This window comes from Dendrobates tinctorius, unplaced genomic scaffold (assembly GCF_039654945.1).
Source record: "Dendrobates tinctorius isolate UK_male_01 unplaced genomic scaffold, ASM3965494v1 ptg000116l, whole genome shotgun sequence".
NCBI classification, from domain to species: Eukaryota; Metazoa; Chordata; class Amphibia; order Anura; family Dendrobatidae; genus Dendrobates; species Dendrobates tinctorius.
This window is the reverse complement of record NW_027361784.1, coordinates 28151772-28177342: the sequence shown is the minus strand read 5'-3', so window position 1 is coordinate 28177342 and position 25571 is coordinate 28151772. Positions and strand designations below refer to the sequence as shown.

The following is a 25571-nucleotide window of genomic DNA, read 5'->3' as shown; positions in this document are numbered from 1 at the left end:
TTAGTAATCACACAATAGTACTGAAAAGTCCCAGAGGTAGGACATCACTGAGTATGGTGAACCTAGCAATTGGCCCTGAAGTCATAGCTGCTGGAAAATAATCATTTAGCAAAAAAAAAAAAAAGAAGAAGTCCGCGCTTTCAGAAACAGATTCTAAAGTTCACACAATAATGAACATACCCCAGTCTGATTTCTGATGTCGCTCTGACAGTTGGCGCGGTGGCAGCAGATGGTAGGAGGAGACAGAGCCAGTATTTCATGGAAGTTTATGTCATCTGTTTGTGCCAGACACATTTCTAACACTTCTAGCATCTGTCATAAAATCCTGTGCAGATATTGTCTGCACAAAACCCTCAGAGTCCTGCAGTCTTGTCTCTACCAGATTTCATGGTCTCCAAGTACAGAACATTCAATTATCCGGTGCATGACGGCAGGAAGGACCTCTCCGCGCCGGTAGATAAGCTTCTTACGTGAAGGTGCGTTCCTGCCCTGGACATTTACTCCTTGCAAAACTCAGACTAGCGGTGGATGTGACATTTTGCCTCTTGGGTCCAGCACTAAGAGGAGCAAAGCTGGAGACTTCACTGTAGAATACAGATATCCAGTCTGGGGATACCCTTTGTAATTAAAGGAGTTGTTCACTACTCGGACAACCCCTTCTGAATCACTATGTTTCCCCTAAGTAAAATAATAGCAGCTATACTCACCTACAGTGCTGGCGCCATTCCAGCAGTGTTGGCACTGGCTCCCCCGGGGCTTGTGTGACACTTATGTCACGCTCTCCCTGAGTCCAATCATGCTCTTCTCCTTCAAACGTAACTGACTTCCGGAGGATGAGAGAGGGCAGCCGCAACTCTGACTTCCTCAGGATAATAGATATGTCCCAATAGAGGGGAGAGTGACTGGCCACTGATTGTCATGGGAGCCCCATGTCATGAGAGCCAATGCAGCACCGGAGGGGAGTTTAGGCTGCTATTATTTTACCTGGGTCAAACAGTGATTGAAAAGGGGTTGAAGTCCACAACTTTAATAATGGAGCCGTCAGCCTCAGACTGGTGATTTTACTAATTATAAATTTGCGTCAAAAGAGCTAAGTGTCACTAATGCCCACCTGGAAAGACTTTCTACCAGAGAGGTCACCAAGCAGGATTAGAGCAGTTAGTGTTTGGTAACTTGGTAGAAAGTCAGGTCCTTTCGGAAGGCAGAAGAGGCAATTATGAGCACTCCTGACAATAACTTGCATTCAGTAAAATCAAATACTCTTATTGCATAAAGGCCAGCCCCAGACTGGCGATAGCTACTCTTTAAATGCATGTACTTTGGGCCAAAAGTAATTTTTGCGATTGAATTTCATTAAAAGTTTCGCCCACTTTGGCTTTTTTCAATTTTTTTTGTTTGTCTTCACATTACTGGAAGCAGAATGACTGGGTGGTTTTTCCATATTCTTACTGAAGTATATCAGAGGTTGCCAGAGCTCCTAGGCAAGGAACACATTGCAAAATGGATCTTTTCTACAGAACTTGTAAGCGCTGCACTAAGGCTGGCCGGATCACCAATGTGCCCCTGAGCTCCTCCGATGCGGAAGGCGCAATGGGGTCTGTGCGACCGCCCGTGCCGAAAACAGATTTTGATCAAGCGGTGCAACAATGCTCCTGGTCTCAAGTGTCAATCATCTGGAGCTCCTGATGACTTGAATATGGAACAACCCTTTTAATATAATATGCATGGCCAGTTTAAAGGGCTATTTCCAAAATAACCATACAATTGAATACAGAATAACTAACGGACTGCTGGAAATCTGACTAAAGGAAACCTAGGTAATCCTAAGGGAAACCACTGGATCCCGGGAAATGGTTTCTCCAAAGCACCATCTGCAATGGACCAGAAATGTATATGTCTAGCCTCCAATCCATGTTTCTGACTATGGGACTATGAGAAATAGTGGGGTGCGGTGTTTGTCTTTTTTCGGTAGTCTAATAGTCATGAATAGAGTGGAGGTCCATTCAATATGGTGCTCCAAAGAGTCCAACTGCTGGGACCCCCAATCTCAGAATCTCTGGGAGTCTCAGTAGTCTATCCACCAGTGATCAGTAACTTTTCCCATATCCTATGTATAGAGGGTAACGTACAATATAGGGAATAAACCTTGTGATATTGAGCCTCTCGTGTCTGATAGCAGCAGACAAGACTGTACCCATCTACACGGCTTATAGGTAAGATTTTGGGCTTTTTTTATGTCCCTTTAAGCACAGACGATGATCGCCATCGCTACCTGTAGTTACTCGTGATACATCATCTACAGAAGTTAACGAGGCTGGGAACTAAAGTGTCGATTTGTAGGTGTGAAATGATACAAATTACCTCAGCGGATGAATAAATCTATCATATGACATTGCGCCCCTGACATTTTCCAAAGTACAGAACGTTCTCCAGAAATCGTTAGAACTTCCTTAAAATATCACACTTGTATAAAACTGACTCATAATCTGTGAAAAAAAAAAAAATATGAAAAACGGTCTAATAACGCGGCAGATCTGCTGCCAGACAGCGGGAGAAGCCACTTCATTCTTCATCTCATATCACAGACGAAGAAGAAAAATTAAGATTTGTATTTACACCGGAGACACCTCGACCACGGAGGACCCCGATAACTCATGGTGAAGGGGTTTGCTATACGGGACTGTGCACGTTTTAAGCAGGTGCGGAAAAAAGCTGCGGAGTAAGAAGCTTTCAAGCATAGAAGGGTTAATAGTTTATTTTTAATAATAAAATGCAAAATGAAAAGAGAACTCTGAATCAGATCAATATTTAGAGACCGCTCTTTGCCTTCATTAATTCTTCTAGGTACTTGTACATCGTTTTTGATGGCACTCGACAAGGTTGTTTCAAACTAACCAGCTGCAGAATAAATATAAAAATTTGGAGCCAGACGCCTCCCGGATGGTATTGTACGACGGAGAAGTGTCTGCCTGTATTTAACAGCATTAAGGCCACCAAAAAATGACCAACATCGAGGACTGTAGACGCAGTGGTCGGCCAAGGAAACTTAGTGCAGCAGATGAAAAACACATCATGATTACTTTCCTGTGTCCATGTGAAATCGGAAGATGCCCAGCAGTGGCATCAACTCAGAGATGGCAGCAACCAGTAGGTTGAAGTCTGGCAAGAAGTGGACTTCAGGAAAAGATTCCAACCAACAGCCAGACCTTCGACTTGGAAACAAGATCAAGTGACTCAACTTTGCACAAAAACAGGATCTGGGGTGCAGAGAAATGGCAGCAGGTGCTCTGGGCCAAGGAGTAACAATGTGAAATATTTGGCTGCAACAGAAGGCAGATTGTTCGCCAAAGGGCTGGAAAGCGGCACAATAATGAGGGTCTGCACGAACAAGTGATGCTCGGTGGAGGGGCCTGCAAGGTTGTAGCTGCATTTCAGAAAATGGAGTTGGATATTTAATCAGGATTAATGGTGTCCTCAGTGCTGAAAAATATAGGAATATACTTATCCATCGCGTAATACCATCTGGGAGGCGTCTGATTGGATCCAAATTTTATTCTGCAGCCGGACAACAACCCCCAACATCCAGCCAATGTCAGTAAGAAGAACGAGGAGTCCTGGGAGTGATGATCCGACCCCTGCAGAGCACCGATCTCACATCATCCAGTCTGTCTGGGATCACATGAAGAGACAAAGGACCTGCACAAGTAACATCTACAGAAGATTTGGGGTCAGATCTCCAAGATGTTTGGAACAAGCTTGAACCAAATTCCTTCTAAAACTATGTGCCGTGGTTGGAGTCCAATGTGAGAAAAGCACAATACAAATGTTTGTTGTTTGCCGAGAAGAACTGATGCGGCTTTGAAGGCGACGGGCAGTCACAAAATATTTATGGGATTTAGATTTCTCTTTTTTTGTTTACTTGGCATTTTTTTTCCATTAATAAAATTATTAATACTTCTGTTTTGTTTTTTTTTGTTTCTTTGAAACATTCTTACTTTCCACTTTGTTGCTTGTGAGCCTGCCTAAAACTGTTGCACAATACTGTGTATGGATTAAATGCATAAATTTGAGATAAATGTGGGGCCAGAGCAGGGACCTGTGGCGTGATGCCGATGAATTTCTTACATCGTGGCATTTAAATGTATCTGAAGAGTGTGAGCACCCATTCCGTGCCACCCTACTGCGTTACAATGGCAGCCGGGGCAAACTGAAGGCCTCGATCAACATCATCTTGGTGTTCGTCCTGATGGTCGTTAGATTTTTATGCTCTACCTAGACTGGCAGCAGAAACCAACAATGCAGGAGCAGAGAGCAGGGACGTGACAGGTAAGAGGGATGCAGTGGGGGCATCGGCCTGCGCGTGGGATGCAGTGGGGGGGGGGCATCGGCCTGCGCGTGGGATGCAGTGGGGGGGCATCGGCCTGCGCGCGGGATGCAGTGGGGGGGCATCGGCCTGCGCGCGGGATGCAGTGGGGGGGGCATCGGCCTGCGCGCGGGATGCAGTGGGCGCATCGTTCTGCGTATAGTGTGTGGGAGATTATGTGGGGGAATTATACTGTATATAAGGGGCTTTAGGGGCATAATACCGTGTGGAGCATGAAGCGGAGGCATCATCCTGTGTGTGGGGGGGATACTGTAGGGGAATGATACTGTATGTGGGACATCATAAGTGTAAGGTACTGTAGGGGCATCATACTATATGGGGGATGCTGTGGGGGCACCATACTTTGGGGGCATAATGCAGTGTTCGAAAATGTATTTTTGGGAAGGTGCCTTTTGCGGCCAAGAAAATTCTTCCTTTCCGGATGATACGTGTAGCTGGATCTTTAGTACAGAGCTGTAATACTTGGTAATGTGATTTATTGATGCTCAGAAACTCTTACATAAGAAAGCAAATAGTGGAAATCTACCCCGGCCACATATGCCGAGCACATGCAGAACTGTCAAAGATGCCGAGCGCACAGCCAGAAATTCTTAGATTTCTGCCAAGACAGAAGACAGCGCCTTCCTGAATGTAACGTGTGCTGAATTATGAGACCGCAAGTGTAGAATCCATGACCTGGCACAGCAAGAACGACGTGTCCGAGTCTCGCCAGCTCAGCACGATTCTCCGAGGCGACTGGTCACTGCGGAAAACCCGAGCTCTGAGAGGGCCGCACAGTGCGGCTGGCACAGGAGAAAAAGCCGCTACTAGGCAGGTGTAGGGATTTGTCACCACCTTGTGGAAACTGTGTGCACTACATATATATTAAGACAGCTCCACCATAAGTGAGTACACCCCTTTGTAAAGTAAAATTGTAATCAATATATGACCGAACACAAGAACAATTCACAATATTTTGACAAGACGAAGTTTTACAGAACATTATTTTAACCCATAACATGGAAATAAAGGTTAAGCGTATACGGTAACTTTCATTACAAAATTGTCAGCTTTACTCAAACTAGTAGATTCAAAAATAAGTACACCCTGCATGAACAACTGCTACATCTAGTGTTTTGTATGACCTCCATGTTTTTTGAGGACAACACCAAGTGCTTTAGTCCTGGAATGAAGAAGTTGACAACATTGTTGTAACTAGTGATGAGCGAACATGCTGGGATAAGGTGTTATCTGAGCATGCTCTAGTGTTCTCAAATAATATGCTAGAGACTCCTCAGGTATTCGACAGCAGCAACATATGCAGGGATTACCTATTTGTTAGACAATCTCTGCACGTGTTGCGTCCACCGAACAGCCGTGAGACACGAAGCCACAAGTACACGAACATATTATTCAGGCATGCCTAACGTCACTTGTTTAGCACCCGAGCATGCTCAGATAAAACCTTATCCAGGCATGTTTGCTCATCACTAATTGCAACACCTATCTATTTCCAGTCTTCCAGAACAATAACGTTTATAGCCTGGATGCTGGATAGAGAGTGATGACAACTTGCGTCTTCAAAATTCCCCATATGTGTTCGGTCAGGGTCAGAACAGGAGACACTTGGACACTGAGTCACTTTCACCCTGTTCTTCTTCAGAAATGGAACAGATGTGTCTTTTGGATCATTTGGAAACGTGCACGTCTACTAATTGGACAAAAACAGATGGCATCTTCTCTTTCACCATAGAGCAGAACATCTGTGAATTCATGATACCATAAATGACCTGTAGCCCCCGACACCAGCACCTCATGCAGCCCCACACAAGACACTGCCACCACCATGTCTCACTGTAGGCAAGCATTTTTCTTTGGTTTCTTCATCTCTTCACTATTCTGCTGGTGCAGTCACTGTGTACATACATTACTGATCCTGAGTTACATCCTGTATTATACCCCAGAGCTGCACTCACTATTCTGCTGGTGCAGTCACTGTGTACATACATTACATTACTGATCCTGAGTTACATCCTGTATTATTCCCCAGAGCTGCGCTCACTATTCTGCTGGGCAGTCACTGTGTACATACATTACTGATCCTGAGTTACATCCTGTATTATACCCCAGAGCTGCACTCATTATTCTGCTGGTGCAGTCACTGTGTACATACATTACATTACTGATCCTGGGTAACATCCTGTATTATACTCCAGAGCTGCACTCACTATTCTGCTGGTGCAGTCACTGTGTACATACATTACATTACTGATCCTGGGTAACATCCTGTATTATACTCCAGAGCTGCACTCACTATTCTGCTGGTGCAGTCACTGTGTACATACATTACATTACTGATCCTGGGTAACATCCTGTATTATACTCCAGAGCTGCACTCACTATTCTGCTGGTGCAGTCACTGTGTACATACATTACATTGCTGATCCTGTACTGATCCTGAGTTACATCCTGTATTATACCCCAGAGCTTCACTCACAATTCTGCTGGTGCAGTCATTGTCATATTACTCTGACAAGATAATGTGCATTAATGGTTGATTGAACTGTAAAAAAAAAAATCATCCAGTAATTCCCTCATTCCACCACTAGGTGGCATATGAAGCAGCTCTCTTGAACTGTAGGCATAATGTAACATAAAAGATTAAAAGCAATCAATCATATAAATGTAAACTAATAGCAATTAAATAACTGTATATTTTATACAATAATATATATCTACATATAATAATATAGGATATAAAATGATATATATATAGCACAGACCAAAAGTTTGGACACACCTTCTCATTCAATGAGTTTTCTTTATTTTCATGACTATGAAAATTGTAGATTCACTCTGAAGGCATCAAAACTATGAATTGCCACATTTGGAATAATATAACTAACAAAAAAGTGTGAAACTACTGAAAATACTGTATGTCTTATATTCTAGGTTATTTAAAGTAGCCACCTTTTGCTTTGATTTCTGCTTTGCACACTCTTGGCATTCTCTTGATGAGCTTCAAGAGGTAGTCACCGGAAATGGTTTTCACTTCACAGGTGTGCCCTGTCAGGTTTAATAAGTGGGATTTCTTGCCTTATAAATGGGGTTGGGACCATCAGTTGTGTTGTGCAGAAGTCTGGTGGATACACAGCTGATAGTCCTACTGAATAGACTGTTAGAATTTGTATTATGGCAAGAAAAAAGCAGCTAAGTAAAGAAAAACGTTTGGCCATCATTAGATATGAAGGTCAGTCAGTCCGAAAAATTGGGAAAACTTTGAAAGTGTCCCCAAGTGCAGAGCAAAAACCATCAAGCGCTACAAAGAAACTGGCTCACATGAGGACCGCCCCAGGAAAGGAAGACCAAGAGTCACCTCTGCTGCAGAGGATAAGTTCATCCGAGTCACCAGCCTCAGAAATCGCAGGTTAACGGCAGCTCAGATTAGAGACCAGGTCAATGCCACACAGAGTTCTAGCAGCAGACACATCTCTACAACAACTGTTAAGAGGAGACTTTGTGCAGCAGGCCTTCATGGTAAAATAGCTGCTAGGAAACCACTGCTAAGGACAGGCAACAAGCAGAAGAGACTTGTTTGGGATAAAAAAACACAAGGAATGGACATTAGACCAGTGGAAATCTGTGCTTTGGTCTGATGAGTCCAAATTTGAGATCTTTGGTTCCAACCACCGTGTCTTTGTGCGACGCAGAAAAGGTGAACGGATGGACTCTACATGCCTGGTTCCCACCGTGAAGCATGGAGGAGGAGGTGTGATGGTGTGGGGGTGCTTTGCTGGTGACACTGTTGGGGATTTATTCTAAATTGAAGGCATACTGAACCAGCATGGCTACCACAGCATCTTGCAGCGGCATGCTATTCCATCCGGTTTGTGTTTAGTTGGACCATCATTTATTTTACAACAGTACAATGACCCCAAACACACCTCCAGGCTGTGTAAGGGCTATTTGACCAAGAGGGAGAGTGATGGGGTGCTACGCCAGATGACCTGGCCTCCACAGTCTCCAGACCTGAACCCAATCGAGATGGTTTGGGGTGAGCTGGACCGCAGAGTGAAGGCAAAAGGGCCAACAAGTGCTAAGCCTCTCTGGGAACTCCTTCAAGACTGTTGGAAGACCATTTCCGGTGACTACCTCTTGAAGCTCATCAAGAGAATGCCAAGAGTGTGCAAATCAGTAATCAAAGCAAAAGGTGGCTACTTTGAAGAACCTAAAATATAAGACATATTTTCAGTTGTTTCACACTTTTTTGTTATATAATTCCACATGTGGTAATTCATAGTTTTGATGCCTTCAGAGTGAATCTACAATTTTCATAGTCATGAAAATAAAGAAAACTCTTTGAATGAGAAGGTGTGTCCAAACTTTTGGTCTGTACTGTGTATATCGTGTAGAAGAAAGAGAGGTGGCACTCACCGGTCTCAGAAGTCCAGATTTTATTGATGGAAATTAAAACATGCTGGAGGGTAAAGGGGTCCTCCACCTGATTGACAATGTCAGAGATTGTCATGGGGGAGATCTCAAAAGGTTTTGTCGTTTGCAAGTGTAGTGAAAATTGTCTTACCTCCGCAAGTGGGAGATTTGCATAAGCTACTCCTCAGAAAAGAAGCCAGATGGATTATGCAAACAGGTGCAAATGAAATCCACTGGCTTCAATGACAGACCTGATATCTCTATCTTCCTGTAAATTTGTTTTTTCCAACTATGGTTTGTTTTCTAAAAGAGAAAGTTGTTCCTTTTCTTTTTAATGATACACTTTGCATATTATTTGTGAGTTTTGTCGTATCATGTTGGGGGTTATATGTGGGGAGGGGGTTTACCTGAGTCCGGGTACTTCTGTCTCTGTCATTTCCTCTGACCTGTTGACCCGTAGAAGCGCAATAGTGTGAAACGGCCGTGGTCGCTCACAGACTCCTGTTCCCATGCCAGCATGTTTTAATTGCCGCCAATAAAGTCTGGACTTCTGAGACCGGTGAGGGCCACCTCTCTTTCTTCTACACAAGATATCAATGCATGACTACACTGGTTGAGCAAATGAGAGTCCAGATTTGAATGCTGCTTATCCACTCACATGGCTGTAATATTACCGCATGATTGCACATCACACTACTACGGGAGCGGAAACATTTTATGGTGCAGATAATTTCTGTTTTCTAGTAGATATATATATTTCGACATCCCTCCCAAATCTCATGGCAAAATGCGCGTTAAGGTTTGCGTAGTTAAGAAATGGGTCCACAGACTATAATGGTGCTGACAGTCAGTGTGCTATGTCGTGCATCATTTTCGAGCGTATTTACAGTGGGTATGGAAAGTATTCAGACCCCTATACGTTTTTCACTCTTTGTTTCATTGCAGTCATTTGGTAAATTCAAAAAAGTTCATTTTTTCTCATTACTGTACACTCTGCACCCCATCTTGACAGAAAAAAAAACAAAAAACAGAAATGTAGACATTTTTGTAAATTTATTAAAAAAGAAAAACTGAAATCTCACATGGTCTTAAGTATTCAGACCCTTTGCTCAGTATTGAGTAGAAGCCCCCTTTTGAGCTAGTACAGCCATGAGTCTTTTTGGGAATGATGCAACACGTTTTTCACCCCTGGATTTGGGGATCCTCTGCCATTCTTCCTTGCAGATCCTCTCCAGTTCCGTCAGGTGGATGGTGAGAATTGGTGGACAGCCATTTTCAGGTCTCTCCAGAGATGCTCAATTGAGTTTAGGTCAGGGCTCTGGCTGGGCCAGTCAAGAATGGTCACAGAGTTGTTCTGAAGCCATTCCTTTGTTATTTTAGCTATGTGCTTAGGGTCATTGTCTTGTTGGAAGGTGAACCTTCCGCCAAGTCTGAGGTTCAGAGCACTCTGGAAGAGGTTTTCATCCACGATCTCTCTGTACTTGGCCGCATTCATGTTTCCTTCAATGGCAACCAGTCGTCCTGTCCCTGCAGCTGAAAAACACCCCCATAGCCTGATGCTGCCACCACCATGTTTCACTGTTGGGATTGTATTGCGCAGGACATGAGTAGTGCCTGGTTTTCTCCACACATACTTCTTAGAACTTTTTGGTGATAATTCTATCTTTGTCTCATCAGTCCAGAGAATCTTATTTCTCATAGTCTGGGAGTCCTTCATGTGTTTTTTTTTTTTTTTAGCAAACTCTGTGGGTGGGGGCTTTCATATCTCTGAAACTGAGGAGAGGCTTCTGTCAGGCCACTCTGCCATAAAGGCCTGACTGGTGGAGAGCTTTAGTGATAGTTGACTTTGTGGAACTTTCTCCCATCTCCCTACTGCATCTGTGGAGCTCAGCCACAGTAATCTTGGGGTTCTTCTTTACCTCTCTCACCAAGGCTCTTCTCCCACGATTGCTCAGTTTGGCCGGACGGCCAGGTCTAGGGAGACTTCTGGTGGTCCCAAACTTCTTCCATTTATGGATTATGGAGGCCACTGTGCTCTTAGGAACCTTGAGTACTGCAGAAATTCTTTTGTAACCTTGGCCAGATCTGTGCCTTGCCACAATTCTGTCTCTGAGCTCCTTGGCCAGTTCCTTTGACCTAATGATTCTTATTTGGTCTGACATGCACTGTGAGCTGTGAGGTCTTGTACAGACAGGTGTGCACCTTTACAAATCAAGTCCTATCAGTTTAATTAAACACAGCTGGACTCCAGTGAAGAACAGAACCATCTCAAGGAGGATCACAAGGAAATAGACAGCATGTGACTTAAATATGAGTGTCTGAGCAAAGGGTCTGAATACTTATGACCATGTGATATTTCGGTTTTTCTTTGTTAATACATTGGAGGGGTAACTGCAGGGACGGCGCCAAACTGCAGCTTCACTTCTACTACAAGATGATATATGGAATAATAAACAAAAAATAAGTATAAAAGGAAATGTCCTCACACCTTATACATTATTCATCAGGGATATGTGAAGGTAGTGAGAAGCCCCCACATGGGTGGTCTCAGGGGGATTCACAGTGGGCAGGCAGAGGACTCCTGGCTCCTCATCTTTTCAGGACAATCATTCTTCAAGACCCTCCAAACAGTCTGCAGGGGGCTTTGGAAGTCCAGTGTCTGCCAGCAGGTGTCTCCTGAGAGCTCTCATGAGCGGGAGGCTTCTCATCCATAGAGGGGGATCACTCGCAATCTTTCCTAAGAACACAGGCAGGAATAAAGAACAAGATCTAATCACCCTCCATGAAAAACTTCTCCCATCATCCCGAAGCAATGAGGAGATGACGAGGCTTTTCCCAGCAGGATGGAGACCGGGTCACAAGTGATAACTAAGTGGCTCAGTGAATAAGACAAGGATATTGTGAACCTCGAAAAGCGACAGATAAAGACCCAGAACTGGTGAGCGCTGATGAGGAGAACATGCGGCCATCAGTCAGGATCTGCCCAGAGGCCAAACTCCAGGAGCCGGGGCGAAGGGCAGAAGTCTGGAGAAATAAGGGGCAGCGCTGGGAATATTGAGGCGACAGAGAAACTTCAGCCACTTATAAAAATGAAAAATGAGCAAAATGTTCAGTAACCATAAAAACAAGCAGCTACAAGAAAATACTCAGGGGCAAAATGTGAAAACTTAAACCAGACATTATTCATATACATCTCAGATCTCTGCGGTCACACGTAGCATTACACCCGGATTCGTCTATGTGGTTCTTCACATACACATGTATGAAAAAAACATGGATTTTTGTGAGAACTCACCGTAAAATCCTATTCTCTGAGACGCTCATTGGGGGACACAGGTACTGTGGGTGTATGCTACCGCCACCTGGAGGCTGACACTAAGTAAACAACACAAGGTTAGCTCCTCCTCTGCCGTATACACCCTCGCCCTGATTGCGGGCGTAAACCAGTTTAGTGCAAAAGCAGTAGGAGAATAACAAAAAACAGCCTTAATGCAGATAACAATATGTCTGGAAAAGAACCACCCTGGCATCAACAAAAATGCACCTTAATTAAATAAACAAGAGCCAAACTGGCTAACAGCGTGGGTGCTGTGTCCCCCAATGAGTGTCTCGGAGAAAAGAATTTTACGGTGAGTTATCACAAAAATCCATGTTTCTCCTTCGCCTCATTGGGGGACACAGATACTGTGGGACGTCCTAAAGAAGTCCTTGGGTGGAAGTTGACTCACCAATCCAAGCTACATGCACCTCATGTCTAAAGGTGCGCTACCGCTGATTGGAGAATCCTTCTACCTAGGCTCGCATCTGACGAAGCCTGAGTATGGACAATGTAATATTTAGTGAACGTGTGCAGGCTGGACCAGGTTGCTGCCTTGCACACCTGTTCCGTCGAAGCCTGGTGCCGAAGCTGTCTCATTCACACAGCAGAGGCTTTGTCACAGAACAGATTACATCAGTGACTGCCATCCCCTGTGCAGATTAGAAGCTGCAGACCCCCATCACTGGCCATCACACAGTCTGTTCTCACTGCTGCCAGCAGCCTGGGACAGTGAGGGAAGGAATTACTGATGAGTTATGTATTGTAATCATGGAGTGGCTCAGAATACAGGACGATTTTCCCTCCTCATCACTAGTTTCACTTTCCATAGATAACTGTTCAGCATGTGTCTGGGGAGGAGTAGCTCTCTGCTCTCTGCAGTGAGGCTGCTGGAGGGGAAGGATTCATTACTGTGTGATGAGGGCTTCTTCATGTGGATGGGGAGGGCCTGTAGCTATGGAGGGTGGGGTTGTTGCTATAGAGGGCATGTTAGGAGTAGAGTAGGAGGTTACGACTAGTTCTCATTTCAATGCCATATCACACCCCCCCTTGGACGTTCTCTTCAGAATATCTAGAAAACCCTGCAAACTAGCGACAGAAAGTAAATTACTTATTGTCATAATTCTGCAGCCCAGATATGTACTGAGATTATGTGAAAAGCCCGGACAACCCCTTTAATAGAAGAACCACTAGGTACAGACAACAAGGTTTTCGAGGCCAAGCGTGTAACTCGTGGATCCACCACTGGGGATTCCGTCCATTTCTTACAAAGCTCCGGGGCAAATGGATATCTTGCCTCTATCGTCTTCTGGCCCGAGAAACGCCTATCCAGCCATTCCCTGTGATGCTGCACTATGTCCTCAAACTCTGGGTGAGTGCCAAACACTCTATGCGGTCGCTTAGCCTGTTTAAAGGATACCTTATGGCCTGAAGCCAAGGTGACGTCATCCTCAACCCCCAGAGTCTGATTAACCGCTTCGATGAGGCTGTCAACTGTTTCTCGACACCCCGGGGCATCTAGGTCTAGTGGCTCGTTTGAGTCATAATCTGAACTCTGCCCGCTCCCGACTACTGGTGAAGGAGAGCGTGATACCGAACTCACGGATGCCGAGGCACTGGATGGGCCAGGAGACGCCATGTGGGTTCGTTTCCTTAGCGTCTGCCTGGAGTGAGAGCGGCCCCTGCAGGCCAGAGGCTCGTGAGGTGGAGGACCTCTACCAGATAAGCGAGCCACTATCCTTGCTCCTATCTGGAGCGTGAAGAGACTCAATCGCCTTCGTAAGCGCTGCCATAGACTGCGATAGTGATAGGGCCCATTCCGGAGGATTTGGATCACTAGGCTCGGTCACAGGGGAGGGCTCCTGGGCGCGTTCGGAGTCACATGCTTCGCAAAGTTTATTGCTCTGCGCCCGCGGAAACGAGGCCCGACAGGAGATGTATGCAGAGTATAGGAACGTGTGCGTCTTCCCCTTCCCAGCCATATTGTATCTGCCAGTCTCAATACTGCTCTGCTAGGGGATGTGTGGGAGGGGGAAGAGCACCCCTCGATTGTTCGTAGTGTGGCCTCCTGCTGTCGGGACCGCACTCACCCGGTCCTGTGTCCCCCACACGTGCTGTTTCTCCTCACCGATGTGCTCCCTCCTGCTGTGGGCGGGCCGACCGTCCTTTCCCGGTTGCGGCCTACCCTGACGCGAAGCCGGGGGCTCAATTTATCCGGCGCCCGCCCAGGCTCCGGAGGGCGGGCCGCCAGAAGTGACGTCGCGCAGGAAGGGCGGGACTTCCAGCCGCGGCCTACCACCGGCCGAAGCCGCGGGCAGGATTTTTAGTGTCCACCCGCCAAAGGGTGGCGGCGGGCGGGCAGGCCGCCGTATACCACGGCCGGAGCCGGCGTCGGACCCGGCGTCGGGCACGGCGACGCCGCCAGGGGGAAGGGGAGGGGGCCTAACCTTCAGTCCTGCCTAGCTGACGCATGAAGCTAAGGGCTCCAGCCCTCTGAACGCTGCTGCAGGGCCCTGCCAGGCTATCCCATCCATGCCCTCTAGACGCTGACGACTTCTCCGATCAGGTAGAGGGAAGGGGGGTGATATCCAGGACGGTGCAGGCACCCTAGCTCCGTCCTCCTTCTAGGGCTGAGGAGAGGGACCATCCGCTGCCTTGCAGCACCGCCGTCTAGCGTTGGTGAAGCAGTGGGGGCCGCTCGGACTGTCTTGTGCCTCTGTACAGCCCATGGCTTCCATACCTAGGGGTGGTCAGGGCTAAGTCCGGCCTCATGTCCCACGTCGCGGGAGAGGATACGTGAAGGGATACTCGCACGTGCTCGCCCGTTGATGGTTTGGGGAAATCGGACCCTTTCAATAGGATCCGTTGCCCCTGTCTTATCTTCGTAGCAAAAGAGAGAAAAAAAAAAACAAGTCTGGGGAAAATGGCCCAGATATGTCCCACGGTGTGGGAAAGGATACGTGGAGACGATACTCACACGTGCTCGCCCGTTGATGGTTTGGGGAGATCGGACCCTTTCAATAGGGTCCGTCACCCCTGTTTTATCTTCATAGGAAAAAAAAAAGAAGTCTGGAGAAAACCAGACATGTGTGCCTCCAAAGGACACTAAGCATAAAACTGGTTTCCGCCCGCAATCAGGGCGAGGGAGCTAACCTTGTGTTGCTTACTTAGTGTCAGCCTCCAGGTGGCGGTAGCATACACCCACAGTACCTGTGTCCCCCAATGAGACGAAGGAGAAAAAAAAAACCCAGCCTTGTCTGTCTCAGATCATTGTCATCTGTCAAACTCTCCTAAACATATTAATGGATCAGTGAAAAAAATGGATAGATGTGTCCCCCGATTGCTGCACTCCATGGTCTCACGCAGCAGGTTCTTCCTTACATTTTTAAGCATTGTTCTCCCAAGTTGTTTCTTCAGCAGCTTCACTCCCCAACCACCACCATCCTAGACACACCACACCTCTGGTGACCAGCAGCATGGCCGTACCGCTATACCAACCTGGGCACAATGCAATGCTGCAAGAACAGTAATGCCAGCAATCTGGAAAGTTTCAAGGAAGTGTGTGCAAGATCAATAGCAAAAAATACTGCCCCTATGTACAAGAATATAACTACTATTTAACTGCTCCTATGTACAAGACTATAACTACTAAAATATTGCTCCTATGTACAAGAATATAACTACTATAATACTGCTCCCTATGTACAAGAATATAACTACTATAATACTGCCACTATGTACAAGAATTTAACTACTATAATACTGCTCCTATGTACAAGAATATAACTACTATAATACTGCTCCTATGTACAAGAATATAACTACTATAATACTGCTCCTATGTACAAGAATATAACTACTATAATACTGCCCCCTATGTACAAGAATATAACTACTATAATACTGCCCCCTATGTACAAGAATATAACTACTATAATACTGCTCCCTATGTACAAGAATATAACTACAATAATACTGCTCCCTATGTACAAGAATATAACTACTATAATACTGCCCCTGTGTACAAGAATATAACTACTATAATACTGCTCCTATGTACAAGAATATAACTACTATAATACTGCTCCTATGTACAAGAATATAACTACTATAATACTGTTCCTATGTACAAAAATATAACTACTATAATACTGCCCCCATTGTACAAGAAGATAACTACTATAATACTGCCCCCTATGTACAAGAATATAACTACTATAATACTGCTCCTATGTACAAGAATATAACTACTATAATACTGCTCCTATGTACAAGAATATAACTACTATAATACTGCTCCTATGTACAAGAATATAACTACTATAATACTGCCCCCTATGTACAAGAATATAACTACTATAATACTGCCCCCTATGTACAAAAATATAACTACTATAATACTGCCCCCATTGTACAAGAATATAACTACTATAATACTGCTCCCTATGTACAAGAATATAACTACTATAATAATGCTCCTATGTACAAGAATATAACTACTATAATACTGCTCCCTATGTACAAGAATATAACTACTATAATACTGCCCCTATGTACAAGAATATAACTACTAAAATATTGCTCCTATGTACAAGAATATAATTACTATAATACTGCTCCTATGTACAAGAATATAACTACTGTAATACTGTTCCTATGTACAAAAATATAACTACTATAATACTGCCCCCATTGTACAAGAATATAACTACTATAATACTGCTCCCTATGTACAATATAACTACTATAATACTGCTCCTATGTACAAGACTATAACTCTATAATACTGCTCCTATGTACAGGAATATAACTACAATAATACTGCTCCATATGTACAAGAATATAACTACTATAATACTGCCCCCATTGTACAAGAATATAACTACTATAATACTGCTCCTATGTACAAGGCTATAACTACTATAATACTGCTCCTATGTACAGGAATATAACTACAATAATACTGCTCCCTATGTACAAGAATATAACTACTATAATACTGCTCCCTATGTACAAGAATATAACTACTATAATACTGCCCCATGTACAAGAATATAACTACTATAATACTGCCCCTATACACAAGAATATAACTACTATAATACTGCTCCTATGTACAAGAATATAACTACTAGAATACTGCTCCTATGAATAAGAATATAACTACTATAATACTGCTCCTATGTACAGGAATAAAACTACTATAATACTGCCCCCTATGTACAAGAATATAACTACTATAATACTGCTCCTATGTACAAGAATATAACTACTATAATACTTCCCCCTATGTACAAGAATATAACTACTATAATACTGCCCCCTATGTACAAGAATATAACTACTATAATACTGCTCCTATGTACAAGAATATAACTACTACTATAATACTGCTCCTATGTACAGGAATATAACTACTATAATACTGCTCCTATGTACAAGAATATAACTACTACTATAATACTGCTCCCTATGTACAAGAATATTACTATAATATTGCTCCCTATGTACAAGAATATAACTACTATAATACTGCCCCTATACACAAGAATATAACTACTATAATACTGCTCCTATGTACAAGAATATAACTACTATAATACTGCCCCTATGTACAAGAATATAACTACTATAATACTGCCCCTATGTACAAGAATATAACTACTATAATACTGCTCCTATGTACAAGAATATAACTACTATAATACTGCCCCTATACACAAGAATATAACTACTATAATACTGCTCCTATGTACAAGAATATAACAACTATAATCCTGCTCCTATGAATAAGAATATAACTACTATAATACTGCTCCTATGTACAGGAATAAAACTACTATAATACTGCCCCCTATGTACAAGAATATAACTACTATAATACTGCCCCCTATGTACAAGAATATAACTACTATAATACTGCCCCTATACACAGGAATATAACTACTATAATACTGCTCCTATGTACAAGAATATAACTACTATAATACTGCTCCTATGTACAAGAATATAACTACTATAATACTGCCCCTATGTACAAGAATATAACTACTATAATACTGCCCCCATTGTACAAGAATATAACTACTATAATACTGCTCCCTATGTACAAGAATATAACTACTATAATACTGCTCCTATGTACAGGAATATAACTACAATAATACTGCTCCCTATGTACAAGAATATAACTACTATAATACTGCCCCATGTACAAGAATATAACTACTATAATACTGCCCCTATACACAAGAATATAACTACTATAATACTGCTCCTATGTACAAGAATATAACTACTATAATACTGCTCCTATGAATAAGAATATAACTACTATAATACTGCTCCTATGTACAGGAATAAAACTACTATAATACTGCCCCCTATGTACAAGAGTATAACTACTATAATACTGCTCCTATGTACAAGAATATAACTACTATAATACTTCCCCCTATGTACAAGAATATAACTACTATAATACTGCCCCCTATGTACAAGAATATAACTACTATAATACTGCTCCTATGTACAAGAATATAACTACTACTATAATACTGCTCCTATGTACAGGAATATAACTACTATAATACTGCTCCTATGTACAAGAATATAACTACTACTATAATACTGCTCCCTATGTACAAGAATATTACTATAATATTGCTCCCTATGTACAAGAATATAACTACTATAATACTGCCCCTATACACAAGAATATAACTACTATAATACTGCTCCTATGTACAAGAATATAACTACTATAATACTGCCCCTATGTACAAGAATATAACTACTATAATACTGCCCCTATGTACAAGAATATAACTACTATAATACTGCTCCTATGTACAAGAATATAACTACTATAATACTGCCCCTATACACAAGAATATAACTACTATAATACTGCTCCTATGTACAAGAATATAACTACTATAATACTGCTCCTATGAATAAGAATATAACTACTATAATACTGCCCCCTATGTACAGGAATAAAACTACTATAATACTGCCCCCTATGTACAAGAATATAACTACTATAATACTGCTCCTATGTACAAGAATATAAGTACTATAATACTGCCCCTATGTACAAGAATATAACTACTATAATACTGCTCCTATGTACAAGAATATAAGTACTATAATACTGCTCCTATGTACAAGAATATAACTACTATAATACTGCTCCTATGTACAAGAATATAAGTACTATAATACTGCCCCTATGTAATAGAACAGATATCCTCTTTATGATAAGCCCACCAAAGAAGGTTGCGGTTCACTCCCCGTGACCTCTGTGCGGCCATTAATGCTCTTATCAGTTAGATGAGCCGCTGTGTATAGGGACCAGGACCAAACATAAAACTCCTATATAGCACTCAGTGAGTTGGTGGCTCTGGAGCCCAGGAGGATTGAACCTTTTGATCCATTAGCCTTTGCGTTTGCCTCCAGTGCAGCCCCCGTCTTGTCGGCAGGGCCCCAGTGATGACATCTGGATACTAATAAACTACCCCATGTGCTAAGAAAGGTAAAATATCAGAAGTATAACTTACATCCGGTCTGTAGGAGATCGAGGGCGACTCCTGAGGCGATGTCCATTCCTGTGTCGATATAAGCCTGGCAGTTCTTCAGGGATGACAGAGTGTTCTCTACGGCGGAGGTGGAGATCAGTGATGCCCCGTGGGCGGCCATGTCTGTGGGTCACCTAATAAACGATACATAGCGGATAAGACCAGATTGAATATAGAAACCAGAATCAGCCAATGAGAAAAGCAAGAAATGGAAATCATATCACACACAGGCACCGCCCACTTGTCACTAGGACATAGCAAGATGCATGGAAAACACAGCACATCTGCACCTAGTGATGATCCGGAAGGGACTAATCAGAGCCGACAGCAATGTACAGCAATCTATAGGAAAGCTGAAGTCAATCTATGCCTTCTGTGCCCCTGCTCTGTGCCCACTGACCGAAAGGCAAAGGGACATCTTACAAATGCCAGTATTTAAAGAGTCACTTCTCTTTCCAGCGCTCCCGTAATCACACCAGCGCTCCCATCTCCTCCAGTAATCACACCAGTTCTCCCATCTCCCCCCAGTAATCACACCAGTTCTCCCATCTCCCCCCAGTTCTCCCATCTCCCCCCAGTTCTCCCATCTCCCCCCAGTAATCACACCAGCTCTCCCATCTCCCCCCAGTAATCACACCAGTTCTCCCATCTCCCCCCAGTAATCACACCAGTTCTCCCATCTCCCCTCAGTAATCACACCAGTTCTCCCATCTCCCCCCAGTTCTCCCATCTCCCCCCAGTTCTCCCATCTCCACCAGTAATCACACCAGTTCTCTCATCTCCCCCCAGTGATCACACCAGTTCTCCCATCTCCCCCCAGTAATCACACCAGTTCTCCCATCTCCTCCAGTAATCACACCAGTTCTCCCATCTCCCCCCAGTAATCACACCAATTCTCCCATCTCCCCCCAGTAATCACACCAGTTCTCCCATCTCCCCCCAGTAATCACACCAGCTCTCCCATCTCCCCCCAGTAATCACACCAGCTCTCCCATCTCCCCCCAGTAATCACACCAGTGCTCCCATCTCCCCCAGTAATCACACCAGTTCTCCCATCTCCCCCAGTAATCACACCAGTTCTCCCATCTCCCCCCAGTAATCACACCAGTGCTCCCATCTCCCCCAGTAATCACACCAGTTCTCCCATCTCCCCCAGTAATCACACCAGCTCTCCCATCTCCCCCCAGCAATCACACCAGTTCTCCCATCTCCCCCCAGTAATCACACCAGCGCTCCCATCTCCCCCCCAGTAATCACACCAGCTCTCCCATCTCCCCCCAGTAATCACACCAGCTCTCCCATCTCCCCCCAGTAATCACACCAGTTCTCCCATCTCCCCCCAGTAATCACACCAGTTCTCCCATCTCCCCCCAGTAATCACACCAGCTCTCCCATCTCCCCCAGTAATCACACCAGTGCTCCCATCTCCCCCAGTAATCACACCAGCTCTCCCATCTCCCCCCAGTAATCACACCAGTGCTCCCATCTCCCCCAGTAATCACACCAGTTCTCCCATCTCCCCCAGTAATCACACCAGTGCTCCCATCTCCCCCAGTAATCACACCAGCTCTCCCATCTCCCCCCAGTAATCACACCAGCTCTCCCATCTCCCCCCAGTAATCACACCAGTGCTCCCATCTCCCCCAGTAATCACACCAGTTCTCCCATCTCCCCCCAGTAATCACACCAGTTCTCCCATCTCCCCCCAGTAATCACACCAGTGCTCCCATCTCCCCCAGTAATCACACCAGTTCTCCCATCTCCCCCAGTAATCACACCAGCTCTCCCATCTCCCCCCAGTAATCACACCAGTTCTCCCATCTCCCCCCAGTAATCACACCAGTTCTCCCATCTCTCACAGTAAGCACACAGCTCTCTACTATCAGACAATGCTGACATAACTTGGCAGAAAGGAAAGTTGGGTGATAATCCTGGTGAAACTGCTGAGACTTGTAGTTCTCTTATACCTGCCTGTGCCTGTTTTGACAACACTTCGCCCTCGCGCGCTGCTTTTCCTTGCCTTCAGGCCACGCCCCCTGCACAAGGCTGGTTGTTGCTATGGGTATGGCGCGGGACGTGACGTCACCAGTGAGCGCCGCAGTCACCTGACAGACGGGAGGCAGGTCACGTGACGGGGACTGCTGTCAGTGGTTTCCGTCTTCGCTCTGGAATGAGGGGTCTGCTGTGAGAGCGGCGCTCGGCGGAGAGAGGCCGGGAGAGGGGCTGGTGCGGAGGAAGGACGGGGGACGTGCCCGCGGCATGCACTGGCTGCTGGGAGACTGTGTGAGCATGCTGGGAGTTGTAGTGTGCACCAGGGGCTGAGAGTTGCTCTTCCTCATCAGCGTCACCTCTTATTTCCTGACCCTCCAGGATAGTTTAGCGCCCCAGCTGCTGCAGAACATCATAATGCTCATCCTGAGGTTTAGTTAAGGGGGTTTTCCACCTTTGCGTTTCTGCAATTGGGGCTAAAACTCACTTTTGCCTTTAGCTTTCACTGTTGCCCCTTCTGTAGCCTCCCAGCTGCACTGCCTATTGCTGGCTGCAGAATGAGCTAACTGAGGGGCCGTCAGTGAGCTAACGCTGACCATCCAATGTGAGAGTTTGTCACTTTTTGTCTATATGTCTTCAGGCCACATTATTATTATTATTTATTGTTATTGCCATTTATTCCATGGCGCTTTACAGGTAAGGAGGGGTATACATAAAAACAAGTACAATAATCTTAAACAATACAAGTCATAACTGGTACAGGAGGAGAGGGGACCCTGCCCGCGAGGGCTCACAATCTACAAGCGATGGGTGAGGATACAGTAGGCGAGGGTAGAGCTGGTCGTGCAGCGGTTTGGTGGATCGGTGGTTACTGCAGGTTGTAGGCTTGTCGGAAGAGGTAGGTCTTCAGGCTCTTTTTGAAGGTTTCGATGGTAGGTGAGAGTCTGATATGTTGTGGTAGAGAGTTCCAGAGTAGGGGTGATGTGAGGGAGAAATCTTGTATGCGATTGTGGGAAGAGGAGATAAGAGGGGAGTACAGAAGGAGATCTTGTGAGGATCGGAGGTTGCGTGCAGGTAAGTACCGGGAGACGAGGTCACAGATGTACGGAGGAGACAGGTTGTGGATGGCTTTGTATGTCATGGTTAGGGTTTTGTAATGGAGTCTCTGGGCAATTGGGAGCCAGTGAAGCGATTGACAGAGGGGAGAAGCTGGGGAATAGCGGGGGGACAGGTGGATTAGTCGGGCAGCAGAGTTTAGAATAGATTGGAGGGGTGCGAGAGTGTTTGAGGGGAGGCCACAGAGCAGGAGGTTGCAGTAGTCAAGGCGAGAGATGATGAGGGCATGGACTAGGGTTTTTGCAGATTCATGAAAACAAACGTCCTGTAAATGCCGAACCGCGCTGCGTTATTAATTGAATCCAACTGCAGGAATACGTGTTATGTAATTATTCTCAGATCTTGACCGCCCCGTCCAGAAAGATTCCCACTGACAAGGCTGTACATTGTTTGTTCATCATAACCTGACAATTATGGCGCAGTCAGACGGCCGTGAGTGTCGCATCGCAAAGCTCTCCCCACCTGAGCGCGACAGCTTGTATTGTCAGACATCAGTCGGGAGAGCCGCCGACCAGTCCGAGGATTGTGAGTAATGCGGCCGCCTGACTGCGCCGACACCGCCCGCACAATAAGCTGTGGCCCAGATCAGTTTTGTAGGAAGTTCTTAGGCTCCGTTCACACGTTGCATTTTTGCTGCGCTTTTCTTCCTGCAGGCAAAACCTTCTCAAAGCAGCTGCAACAAAAAGTAGTTTTTGCACTTTCTCGTTGCTTTCTCTGGGTGAAAAAAACACTGCAAAAACGCTGAAAGAAGTGACATGCTGCAGTTTTCCAATTCAGTCAGGAAGAAAAAAAAACAATATATGTGCAGGATATTCCTGACATCTCGTAGCTTGGCTTTTACTGCAAAACACAGCTTAAAATTTGCATTAACAAACACAGCAAAAATGCAACGTGTGAACACTGCCTTACTCCTGTGTCAGCTACTAATATGACTTGTAGGAATCTATGGTTCTTCAGCAGCTGAAGTGTGTCCATACCTCTGTGCCCCAGATGCTGCAGAACATGATTGTGTTTGTACATGAGGAATAACACTCGTTCTCTCCATTATATGACATGTATGCTGCATTTTTCCTTCTCTCCCGCATCATTCTCTAATTTTCAATTGTCTCAGAGCTGGTGGGTGGACACTTGCTGCTTTAATGTCTCCCATACACAGCACACACAGACATGAGGCATTCCTGCTCTCCTGTCTATATGTGTAGCACATTTTCAAAAGCAGCAGAAGCATGGAGGACAGTAGTACTGAGAAGTGTAGCTGTGAATCCAGCCCTGGAGTAAGGTAAAACACAGAAGAATGTGTCTCTCTCATCTTCGCCCTTCCTTCCTTATACTTCCATATTCAGCTTTAATCTGATCTTTCAGTTAGCTGGTAATCTTTCTTTTTTTTTTTTTCTTTTTGTCCAAGACAGCTTTTGAGTTTAGGAGGCAGAAGAAGAAGAAATGGCTCATGAGTGTAGAAAGCAAAAAGCAGATTTCTCTAATAAGACATATGACAAAGTGTCTTATATTCGCTCATGCAGTTGATTTATGCAAAGTTTGTTGAAAAGACGGTGACGTCTTGTAAAGTGATAGCAGATCTCTAGGATACACCCAGACCTTGTGATCTGATCTCGTCATCCTTTAAAGGAGCTTTCACATTGCGTTCTGTGTTCCCATCGGGGTATATGTGCAAAATCCCCCTGCAAGACGGGGTCCAGATGCTTGCTCCGACAGGGCCAATAGACTGTAATGGTGACAGCAGTGTGAACATGAGCTCTGCCTTGCACTTTTTCATAGCTTTGTGGCCGTCGGGCAGGAGCACTGAGATCTGTCTCCTACCTCCCGGTGTCTGCGACTCTTCTTTTGATTAGTCAGCCTGGCAGGACTTCACATCTGCCCCACCCAGCTGGATAATTAAAAGAGGAGGCGAGGATGGTAGGAGGTACGAGGGCCGCTGAGCAGGGAAAATTACTAAAGGGATGCAGTTCTCCAGCGCTGCGGTCCCTTCATTCTCTGGATCCCCGTTGGTGACAAAATGATAGTGATCCTAGACCGCTCCTTTAAAGATTGTTGTTGTTTTTTTTACTTTTAATTTTATTTTTTTATATCTTTCAGAACGTGAACAAACATGGTGGACTTTCTGGCTGAGAACAATCTTTGCGGTCAGGCAGTCCTGCGCATCGTCTCCCGGGGTAATGCTATCATTGCCGAATTGCTCAGACTCTCCGAGTTTGTACCCGGGGTCTTCAGGCTGAAAGATAAGGCAGACCAGCAAAAATATGGAGAGATCATATTTGATTTCAGCTATTTTAAGGTAATCCTAAGGAATATATTATTGTCTGTAATTCTAGAATTAATTGATCAGAGCGGTGGGAAGAGGGTCTTGCTGCCAGGACCTCCCAACCTGAGAATGAAGGAGCTGCAGTTTTCTAGTTGTTTTTTTTTTTTTCAGATTCTACACCTATCCCAACCACTTGCTTTGTTTTATGTCGCCATTCAGGCTTTTCCAGGAGCGACACTATAGAAATCAGAAGGGGGTGCTAATGACATACCATTATTCTCTATGATGGGAGATCTTAGCCAGTTGTACCAGTTAGTAGCCAGCAATAACAAACTGTAGGCTTTGGTACTTATAGCAACTGGGCACAGGTGAGGGCGACCTTGCCTAAGGTTCGCCCTCTGGTCACAAAAGAGCTCTACACAGTGGTAACTCTGTTCATTGCCACTTAACTCCTTAATTGCTATGGCCAGTGTTGACCATGGCATTTTATGTGGTTAGACAGAGGAAGACGGCTCA

General features: G+C 44.7%; 2 protein-coding genes across 3 annotated transcripts in view; one reads left to right on the top strand and one right to left on the bottom strand.

Moving 5' to 3' along the window:
• Positions 1-21796, bottom strand: part of NSMCE2 (NSE2 (MMS21) homolog, SMC5-SMC6 complex SUMO ligase) — a 200737-nt gene extending 178941 nt beyond the window's left edge. The window contains exons 1-2 of one of the 2 annotated variants that reach the window (XM_073590316.1): positions 21658-21796; positions 19673-19824 (exon numbers count right to left, since the gene is read on the bottom strand). In XM_073590316.1, coding sequence (XP_073446417.1) covers positions 19673-19811 — 139 coding nt within the window. In that variant the 5' untranslated portion in view covers positions 19812-19824; positions 21658-21796. The remainder of the gene's footprint in view (positions 1-19672; positions 19825-21657) is intronic. The other variant, XM_073590317.1, reaches the window with a different exon arrangement.
• A 26-nt stretch (positions 21797-21822) lies between these two features.
• WASHC5 (WASH complex subunit 5) overlaps positions 21823-25571 on the top strand; it is a 43796-nt gene continuing 40047 nt past the window's right edge. The window contains exons 1-2 of the mRNA XM_073590312.1: positions 21823-21973; positions 24890-25088. Coding sequence (XP_073446413.1) covers positions 24903-25088 — 186 coding nt within the window. The 5' untranslated portion in view covers positions 21823-21973; positions 24890-24902. The remainder of the gene's footprint in view (positions 21974-24889; positions 25089-25571) is intronic.